This window comes from Oncorhynchus kisutch, linkage group LG30, assembly GCF_002021735.2.
Source record: "Oncorhynchus kisutch isolate 150728-3 linkage group LG30, Okis_V2, whole genome shotgun sequence".
Lineage (NCBI taxonomy): Eukaryota > Metazoa > Chordata > Actinopteri > Salmoniformes > Salmonidae > Oncorhynchus > Oncorhynchus kisutch.
In genome coordinates this window covers 10,572,155-10,582,815 of record NC_034203.2, presented here as the reverse complement: position 1 = coordinate 10,582,815, position 10,661 = coordinate 10,572,155, and the positions used below count along the sequence as shown (strand labels likewise).

Genomic DNA, 10,661 nt, shown 5'->3' with positions numbered 1-10,661 from the left:
GTGAAAAACTGAGTTTAAATGTATTTGGCTAAGGTGTATGTAAACTTCCGACTTCAACTGTACACACTCAGAATCCATGATGACAGGTGATTACTGTAATTTATGACACATAAATTAATCCACATAATTTCTAAAGCATTTGATGCTCTCTGTGGTATCATTCTATGGGAATTTAGCCACCCCCTTGTCAGGATGAAAACACTTAATCTAAGACTAAGGGCCAACCATTAGTGTATTTTTTTAATCATATGTAACAAATTGCGTTTAGATGTAGTAAATATAAACATTTGGACATGGTGATCAATTTGTATAATTTTCACTTAATATCTTCAGTGTTTTTTTCTCTCAGGATTATATTTAATTATGTGCCTAGTAGTAATGCTACCAAGTTAACAATAATAATGAGAAAAGTATTGAGTTAGCTAAAGTTTCCTAAATCTAACCAAACAAAAAAAGTACAACTTTTTTGAGATGCATTTGTACCGTCATTGTCACACCCTGGTCTTAGTATTTTGTGTTTATATATTTATTTGGTCAGGCCAGGGTGTGACATGGGTTTATTTTGTGTTGTGTTTTTGTATTGGGATTTTAGTAGGTATTGGGATTGTGGCTGAGTAGGGTTGTCTAGTAAAGTCTATGGCTGCCTGAGGCGGTTCTCAATCAGAGTCAGGTGATTATCGTTGTCTCTGATTGGGAACCATATTTAGGTAGCCCGGGTTTCACTGTGTGTTTGTGGGTGATTGTTCATGTCTCTGTGTGTGTTAGCACAAGATAGACTGGTTAGGTGTTCTTGTTCTTGTTCTTGTTCTTGTTCTTGTTCTTGTTCTTGTTCTTGTTCTTGTTCTTGTTCTTGTTCTTGTTCTTGTTCTTGTTCTTGTTTGTTTATCATTAAATATGTATCTAACTTACCACGCTGCATTTTGGTCCGACGGAAGAAAGCCGTAACTTGTGTGCTCATCGTTTTGTACACTCAGTGTGTATTTACACACTGAGGTTGGAATGACACTGTGAAATTGTGAAAATTAGGATAATGTCCTTTAAGTGTAAGAGCTGTTTGAAAATACTGCCTGAAATACTGCCAAATTGGTCTACACGGACATGTTCTGGCCTGGTTTAGATCTTATCTGTCGGAAAGATATCAGTTTGTCTCTGTGAATGGTTTGTCCTCTGACAAATCAACTGTAAATTTCGGTGTTCCTCAAGGTTCTGTTTTAGGACCACTATTGTTTTCACTATATATTTTACCTCTTGGGGATGTTATTCGAAAACATAATGTAAACTTTCACTGCTATGCGGATGACACACAGCTGTACATTTCAATGAAACATGGTGAAGCCCCAAAATTGCCCTCGCTAGAAGCATGTGTTTCAGACATAAGGAAGTGGATGGCTGCAAACTTTCTACTATTAAACTCGGACAAAACAGAGATGCTTGTTCTAGGTCCCAAGAAACAAAGAGATCTTCTGTTGAATCTGACAATTAATCTTAATGGTTGTACAGTCGTCTCAAATAAAACTGAAGGACCTCGGCGTTACTCTGGACCCTGATCTCTCTTTTGAAGAACATATCAAGACCATTTCAAGGACAGCTTTTTTCCATCTACGTAACATCTGAAACTTTCTGTCCAAAAATGATGCAGAAAAATTAATCCATGCTTTTGTCACTTCTAGGTTAGACTACTGCAATGCTCTATTTTCCGGCTACCTGGATAAAGCACTAAATAAACTTCAGTTAGTGCTAAATACGGCTGCTAGAATCCTGACTAGAACCAAAAAATTTGATCATATTACTCCAGTGCTAGCCTCTCTACACTGGCTTCCTGTCAAAGCAAGGGCTGATTTCAAGGTTTTACTGCTAACCTACAAAGCATTACATGGGCTTACTCCTACCTATCTCTCTGATTTGGTCCTGCCATACATACCTACACGTACGCTACGGTCACAAGACGCAGGCCTCCTAATTGTCCCTAGAATTTCTAAGCAAACAGCTGGAGGCAGGGCTTTCTCCTATAGAGCTCCATTTTTATGGAACGGTCTGCCTACCCATGTCAGAGACGCAAACTCGGTCTCAACCTTTAAGTCTTTACTGAAGACTCATCTCTTCAGTGGGTCATATGATTGAGTGTAGTCTGGCCCAGGAGTGGGAAGGTGAACGGAAAGGCTCTGGAGCAACGAACCGCCCTTGCTGTCTCTGCCTGGCCGGTTCCCCTCTTTCCACTGGGATTCTCTGCCTCTAACCCTATTACAGGGGCTGAGTCACTGGCTTGCTGGGGCTCTCTCATGCCGTCCCTGGAGGGGGTGCGTCACCTGAGTGGGTTGATTCACTGTTGTGGTCATCCTGTCTGGGTTGGCGCCCCCCCCCCGTGGGTTGTGCCGTGGCGGAGATCTTTGTGGGCTATAATCAGCCTTGTCTCAGGATGGTAAGTTGGTGGTTGAAGATATCCCTCTAGTGGTGTGGGGGCTGTGCTTTGGCAAAGTGGGTGGGGTTATATCCTTCCTGTTTGGCCCTGTCCGGGGGTGTCCTCGGATGGGGCCACAGTGTCTCCTGACCCCTCCTGTCTCAGCCTCCAGTATTTATGCTGCAGTAGTTTATGTGTCGGGGGGCTGGGGTCAGTTTGTTATATCTGGAGTACTTCTCCTGTCCTATTCGGTGTCCTGTGTGAATCTAAGTGTGCGTTCTCTAATTCTCTCCTTCTCTCTTTCTTTCTCTCTCTCGGAGGACCTGAGCCCTAGGACCATGCCCCAGGACTACCTGACATGATGACTCCTTGCTGTCCCCAGTCCACCTGGCCATGCTGCTGTTCCAGTTTCAACTGACCTGAGCCCTAGGACCATGCCCCAGGACTACCTGACATGATGACTCCTTGCTGTCCCCAGTCCACCTGGCCATGCTGCTGTTCCAGTTTCAACTGACCTGAGCCCTAGGACCATGCCCCAGGACTACCTGACATGATGACTCCTTGCTGTCCCCAGTCCACCTGGCCATGCTGCTGCTCCAGTTTCAACTTCCACCTGACTGTGCTGCTGCTCCAGTTTCAACTGTTCTGCCTTATTATTATTCGACCATGCTGGTCATTTATGAACATTTGAACATCTTGGCCATGTTCTGTTATAATCTCCACCCGGCACAGCCAGAAGAGGACTGGCCACCCCACGTAGCCTGGTTCCTCTCTAGGTTTCTTCCTAGGTATTGGCCTTTCTAGGGAGTTTTTCCTAGCCACCGTGCTTCTACACCTGCATTGCTTGCTGTTTGGGGTTTTAGGCTGGGTTTCTGTACAGCACTTTGAGATATCAGCTGATGTACGAAGGGCTATATAAATACATTTGATTTGATTTGATTTGAAATATACAGGGCATTCGGAAAGTATTCAGACCCATGACTTTTTCCACCCCCCTCATCAATCTACACACAGTACCCCATAATGACAAAGCAAAAAACAGGTTTTTAGAAATTCCTTGCCGCTGAAAAACATCCCCACAGCACGTTGGGGTCAGGTTTCCTCCAGACGAGACGCTTGCCATTCAAGCCAAAGAGTTCAATCTTGGTTTCATCAGACCAGATAATCTTGTTTCTCATGGTCTGAGAGTCTAGATGCCTCTTGGCAAACTCCAAGCGGGCTGTCATGTGCCTTTTACTGAGGAGTAGCTTCCGTCTAGTCACTCTACCATAAAGGCCTGATTGGTGGAGTGCTGCAGAGATGAAGGTTCTCCTATCTCCACAGAGGAAGTCTAGAGCTCTGTGAGAGTGAGCAAGGAGGCCTACAAACCTGACTCAGTTACACCAGCTCTGTCAGGAGGAATGGGCCAAAATTCACCTAACTTATTGTGGGAAGCTTGTGGAAGGCTACCCGAAACGTTTGACCCAAGTTAGACAATTGAAAGGCAATGCTACCAAAGACCATCGGTTTCTTGGTCATTCTCCCTGACCAAGGCCCTTCTCCCCCGATTGCTCAGTTTGGCTGGGCGACCAGCTCTAGAAAGAGTCTTGTTGGTTCCAAACGTCTTCCAATTAAGAATGATGGAGCCATTGTGTTCTTGGGCACTTTCAATGCTGCAGAAATGTTTTGGTAACCTTCCCCAGATCTGTGCCTCGACACATTCCTGTCTCGGCGCTCTACAGACAATACATTCGACCTCATGGCTTGGTTTTTGCTCTGACATGCACTGTCAACTGTAGGACCGTATATAAACAGGTGTGTGCCTTTCCAAATCATGTCCAATCAATTGACTTTACCACAGGTGGATTCCAATCAAGTTGTAGAAACATCTCAAGGATGATCAATGGAAACAGGAGGCACCTGAGCTCAATTTTGAATCTCATAGCAAAGGGTCTGAATACTTATGGTATTTCTTATTTTTATTCTTAACACATTTAGAAAAAAAATCTAAAAACCTGTTTCTTTTAGCTTTGTCGTTATTGGGTATTTTGTGTAGATTGCTGAGGGATTATTTTTATTTAATTCATTTTAGAATAAGACTGTAACGTAACAAAATGCGGGAAAAAATCAAGGGGTCTGAATACTTTGCAAAGGCACTGTAAGGCTTTTTTTGGTGGGATGAAGTTCTGGCCTACCTGGTGAAAAGACACTCAAGAAAGACACTTCTGAACAGTAGGGGAGAGTGGGGTAAGTTGAGCAAAAGGGGTAAGTTGAGCCATATTTGTTTCTAGGAAACCGTACACAAAATGAATCATTTTAACTAAACATGTTTTCTTCCTAGGCGTAATGCAAGGCATTGTCGCTGGGATATGAGTTAACAACAGGGCCTGGCCTATGTTGAAAGTGTTTTTTTAGATGTATTTACCCTGACAGACTTTAGAGGGTGACTAAACTCCCATAGAATGGTGGCACAGAGCAGATGTCATCAAATGCTTTAGAAATTGTGTATTTATTTTATTTGTCATAAATTACTGTAATTATCTTCAACAATCTGCTGTCGTGGATTCTGAGTATACACCAAATGTACAAAACATTAACAACACCCGCTCTTTCCATGACATCGACAGACCAGGTAAATCCAGGTGAAAGCTATGATCCCTAATTGATGTCACTTGTTAAATCCACTTCAATCAGTGTAGATGAATAACAGGAGACATGTTGAAGAAGGATTTTTAATCATTGAAATAATTGAGACATGGATTGTGTGCAGTATGTGTATCATTCAGAGGGTGAATGGGCAAGACGAAAGAATGAAGTGGCTTTGAACGAGGTATGGTAGTATGTGCCAGGTGCACGTGTTTGAGTGTGTCGAGAACACATTCAACAGTTCCCGTGTGTGTCAAGAATGGTCCACCACCCAAAGGATTTCCAGCCAATTTGGCACAACTGTGGGAAGCATTGGAGTTAACATGGGCCAGCATCCCTGTGGAACGCTTTTGACACCTCGTAGAGTCCATGTATATGGTTTAAATAGTACATGTATTTTTTCTTTACATTTAGTAACACTTTACTTGACACCGAGCATCATAACACGTTATGACACAGTCACATAATATATCATGTCATAACAGCTGACATAACTTGTCATAACCTGTCATAATATGACCATAACACTTTCATGACACATATATTTACACCTGTTGTGACATACTGTATGTTGCGTTATTTTATGGCTGGTTATGACACCTACATAAGAGTGTCAAAACCCACAAAACCGACCACACAAGGCAAAACATTCCATTACACCTACACATCCTATAAGTCAACAGTATGTTTATGTTATATATATATTTTATTGACCATATTAAATTGTAATTGTAATTTCACACACATTGATGTCAGACATGCATCTACCCCAAATGCTCTGTTGCAGATGACTGGGATGAACACAGGAGCAGGACAAGACACCCTCTTTTTGACTGAGGACTGATATAAGGGCATGTATATGATAGGCCTATCTGGCTGATATGATGATGATGGTCATAATGCTTCTTGACAGTGACGTAAAGTGTATTTTCTACAAGTTGTTTAAAATATGATGCAAAAAAACATGACTGTACAGAATTCATTACAACAAGAACAACAAAGGATTTAAGAAACACACTTAAAACAGAAGGAAACTTGGCAGAATATTTTTTTAAATAGTATGTGGGTTTTGACACTCTTATGTAGGTGTCATAACCAGTCATAAAATAACACAACATATGTCACAACAGGTGTAAATATATTAGTAATGACAGTGTTATAGCCATATTATGACAGGTTATGACACGTTATGTCAGCTGTTATGATATATTATGACATGGTTATGAATGTGTCATAACGTGTTTGCACTGGGTGTCAAGTAAGTTCTTACCATTTAGAGAAAATTGCCTAAATCTATCAGTACCTCAAAAATGTTAACTTAGACTGCATTCACATCTGACCCCTTAGTTCCAATATCTCTGCCTCAGAATGCCCGATCCTCACAAGATAAAGTGCTTATTGTTCAGAGGTTTCTTTCTGAGGAGTTAGAGGGGATTTACACTGTCTGAGAAAAGTGTTTTTGTTTGCTAAAGCCCAAGTTTGACCAAAATGATGGAACTGATGCTTTTCTTGTATGAATAGTTTAAAGCATAATAATTCTACCAAAAGTAACTATAATAAATGTTTATTCCATAGTCTAAGTATTTATAAATGATTAAATAGTCTGTTTGTATTAATATGCTAAACTGTATGAAAAGTAACTATTAATGCATCCATTCCATAGTCTAAGTGTTTATGTTTGACAACCCCCTCAGTTTTTGTTGTGAATTTCCGGATATTTGTGTCAATTTATGCCTATTTTCACCAGATTTGACCTTTGACCACAAGGAAATGGCTTTAAAAATCTACATTTCATGTGACATCAAGCCTAACTCTGTGTATCACCGTACATACTACCTCAATAAGCCCGACTAACCGGTGTCTGCATATAGCCTTGCTACTGTTATTTTCAAATGTCTTTTTACTGTTGTTTTAAATCTTGACTTACCCAAACACACACACACACACACACACACACACACACACCAACCATTTTTCGCACAATTGGTTAGAGCCTGTAAGTAAGCATTTCACTGTAAGGTCTACACCTGTTGTATTTGATGCAGGTGACAAATAAACTTTGATTTGACAGTCCTGTTCAGTTAGAGTGGTTTCACCGGTAGTTTCCCTTGTGTCGTAGTGCCCCCTACAGGTTGAATACATAAATACAGCAACCTGAAAGGTGTTCAGTTCACACTATTCATCTCAAGAAGGCATCACACGTTTTCACCTCAAAAATCCATAGGAATTTTCATCAACGTTCGAAGTGTGTGAACCATTATCAGGTTGATGATCTCTCAACACAAGTGTTCATTGCTTTTGTTTTCAGAAAAAGACAAACAAATAAGACCTCAACAAATACATAAAATGGCCCGTGCTTCATTTAATAGATTAGACCGCAAAACTGGATGCCAAGTCACTTCACGTCACAATGACTCATAACTGCTGCCGGGTCTCATTCTGTTTGAGCTTGATCACCTTAATATGTGCGCTTACCGTAATATGTTTATTATGTCATTCACTCACGACTCATTAACTGTATTTAGTTAAGCATCCTTGAGGTAACAAGTTGTACTGTTCAGATGCATTAATTATCCATTAATTCAAAAACGCACAATTACTAATGACACCATTTTTTTTCACGAGATCACAATTAATTTCCCGATAGTTTTAAAACACATTCAAATAGGAAAGTTGATCACCACTCACAGTTAAGTCATCAAAAACATTCAACAGTAAAAAACGAAGTTTGACATGTTGGTACATTCAGTTACTATTCCCTGCATGCAACGCTGGTATGGCACAGAAAGAACCAGCACTTCCAATTACTTAATTAACATTGCAATTAGACTGACAGTGTCATTGCATCAATGCTGGGAAATATATTCTGCAGTTATTTGTTTTGACTGGATATGTGTACAAGAGAATTTCAACAAACACCTTTTGCTACTATTTCTGTCAAGTGTACGCATACAGTTTGATGCACCCGTTGGATATATCCAATGTGTGCACCACACAGTACACAGAATGCATTGCAACTGCCTCTGCAACCCAATGCTGCAAGGCAAGTGCAGTATTCCACTGGAGATGAATGTGCTTCTGATGTACACAAACGCAATGACGCTGTCCGTGTGAGCGAGTGCATTACTGTCTGCTGCATTGAGTTGTAACTTGGGAGCATCCTTTGACGGGAAAATATATATATTTGTATCACTCAAAGACTGACATCTGAATATATCAAGAAGATCCTGTAAAATGGGACCAATGTGTAAAAATGACATTCTTAAATTCATTGAATTCAAAAAGTATAAAGAGATGTCTGTCGTGAAGGCAAGTAGGTGCCTATTGTACCCATTTGGCATGATAATAATACAAATTAATAATACAAATTTTAAAACTGCATCTTAAAATTTCCAAATGGGTCCATTTGGTAAAATCTCCTCTGTGTGCAGAAGCCCAGTCTTTGTCACATGTAGGCTACATCAAGGTCCCTGCAAACAAAAATGACATCCCCAGAACGTCTAAAGGGTGTGTCTTGGTCCCCTGGACGTCCTTAGAACGCCCCGTTTGCTGGGGAAAATGACCGGTGTCTGTCTGGCTGTCAGCATCTCAGATATTTGCTGTTAAAGTCAATGTGAAAACATTCATGTTTTGTAGAGGATACCACAGTCCTGCAGTTGCTCAGAGGCACTACTCCGTATGACAGGAGCTAGGTGTGCTGAAGGTGCAGGTGACTTTGTCCACTTTACTAACATGCCTATGGAGACCTGCTGGTGCGCACTTCGCCGGAAGCGCTTTACTGCCTCCGAGCATTGACGCAATCATGGCCGGTTTGGACACCACAGCAAGTTCCGCCTGGAAGCTGAGCACGGCAGTTTGGTCGACACTAAACGGATGGAAGTTATCCCGCGCTGTGTCAAAGTCCCAGGCTTGTCGCATGGTAAAGTCTGTAAACGATTTACTATTGGTGCTAACCTGGTTCTCGAATTCATTTCTGTAGTTGGTTGTGTATAATGACACATAACTGGTCTCGTTAGTGCATTCAAATGACAGGTGTGAATGTTGACTGCCAGTGCCAAGACAGACTAAATTAGGCCCGGGCCCCGCCTTGACTTTTCCAACTGTATTCTTCATCCTCTCACAGCCCTTAAAAAACAGGTTCTTCCGACAGAGGATGTAGACCCAGGGGTCCAGAATTGGGTTGAAAGAGGCAAAGCGGATGGCCATCAGATCACTCCGGTAATCCGGTTTCACTCCAGCACAGATGTAGGCAGGACCATACAGCTGGTTTACAAAAATGCGCACCTGTCAGATTGAGAGAATATATAAAAATAGTATATGCGGATAAAGCAAACAATTTTTCAGTAATATTCATGCATGTCTGTGTTGCATAGCTTTGTCCATATTTGAAACACATGCCTATGGCATGCACAATAGCTTAAATAAAATTTCCATAGATGCCCCTTTTACTTACCACTAAAGGAATGGAGCACACCAGGAAAACGATGGTCATAAATATTAGCAGCCAGAACATTTGGATCTCAGCAGCGGACAGGCTTGTGACAGAGGGCAGGAACCCGCGCAGTGAGCCACCGTGCGCGGACACTTTCGCTCTCACTATCCGCGTCTTCTGGCTCATCCTCACAAGTGACAGACACACTGCGAAGTTGCACAGAACTGTCACCGCAATCAGCAGCAACATGAACCCACCGTAAAGAAACGAATACGAGGCGGCGAGGGGGTCCGTCGCCCTCCAGTCCAAAAAACACCAAGTGCCCGGAAAGTGGCGCATGTGCTTCCCGAACCCAAAGCTGGGCATGATGCACAACACAATGTTGGCCAGGTAGATGCCCATGAGCGCGAAACGCGCCATTGTCCGGTCAATATATTGAGAGTAAAAGTATGCGTAGTTTATAGCCAAGTATCGTTCAACTGCCATGGCGCACAGGATGGACATTCCAGCCGAGCCGAAAAAGAGCATAGAGAAGGAGAATAAATCGCACAGTAGTTCTCCGCCGAGCCATCTCTGGACTATGTAGGTGGCGATAACCACCGGGCTGGTGAAACAGGTGCCCAACAGGTCCGTGATAGCCATTCCAACAACCAGCGTATAGAAAGTGGTCTCCTTCTGTTCTTTCTTTGAGATGCACAACACAACAATGGCAATGAGGTTCCCCAGGACTCCAACGGCGAACATAGTGGCTGAAGTGACCAGGGATTTGGATTCCAGTCGCAGAGGTGGGAAAGTGCTGTGGTTGTAGGTGACACAGAGCGGTTGGAGTAGTTCTGAAATGTTCGAGCCATTGTCATTGACAGAATAATTCATCATTCTTAAATTAAAACTGAAACAAAATAGCTTGATAGCTTCAACTTCTAAGAAACATTCACTTTCCCACCATGCAGTATCTTTACAAGAGAACATAAAATAAAGTGTAGCCTACGATACCACATAACATATGTTGCTGGGCTTTGTTTTTGTCCTACCAGCAAGCTCAAACAGTTTCCATAACAGTGTGGTTTGGTTTGGGTAGTATCTACGACCGCTCCTGACGCTGCTGCTGGTATTTAAGCCACTGTTCGCTCGCACACACCCATTGATGTCAATAATGTGACGTCAGGCACACGAGGTGTAGCCTACATTTCTTTTTAAGTTGAACGT

General features: G+C 42.1%; 1 protein-coding gene across 1 annotated transcript; it reads right to left on the bottom strand.

The window, feature by feature from the left end:
- Window positions 1–8,499: 8,499 nt before the first annotated feature.
- Window positions 8,500–10,331, bottom strand: LOC109875220 (prostaglandin E2 receptor EP4 subtype-like). Its single transcript, XM_020467479.2, has 2 exons — window positions 9,477–10,331; window positions 8,500–9,307 (listed from the first exon to the last, which is right to left on the bottom strand). The coding sequence occupies exons 1-2, from the start codon at window positions 10,329–10,331 to the stop codon at window positions 8,693–8,695; spliced, it is 1,470 nt and encodes a 489-aa protein (XP_020323068.1). The 3' UTR covers window positions 8,500–8,692.
- Between the last annotated feature and the right edge of the window lie 330 nt (window positions 10,332–10,661).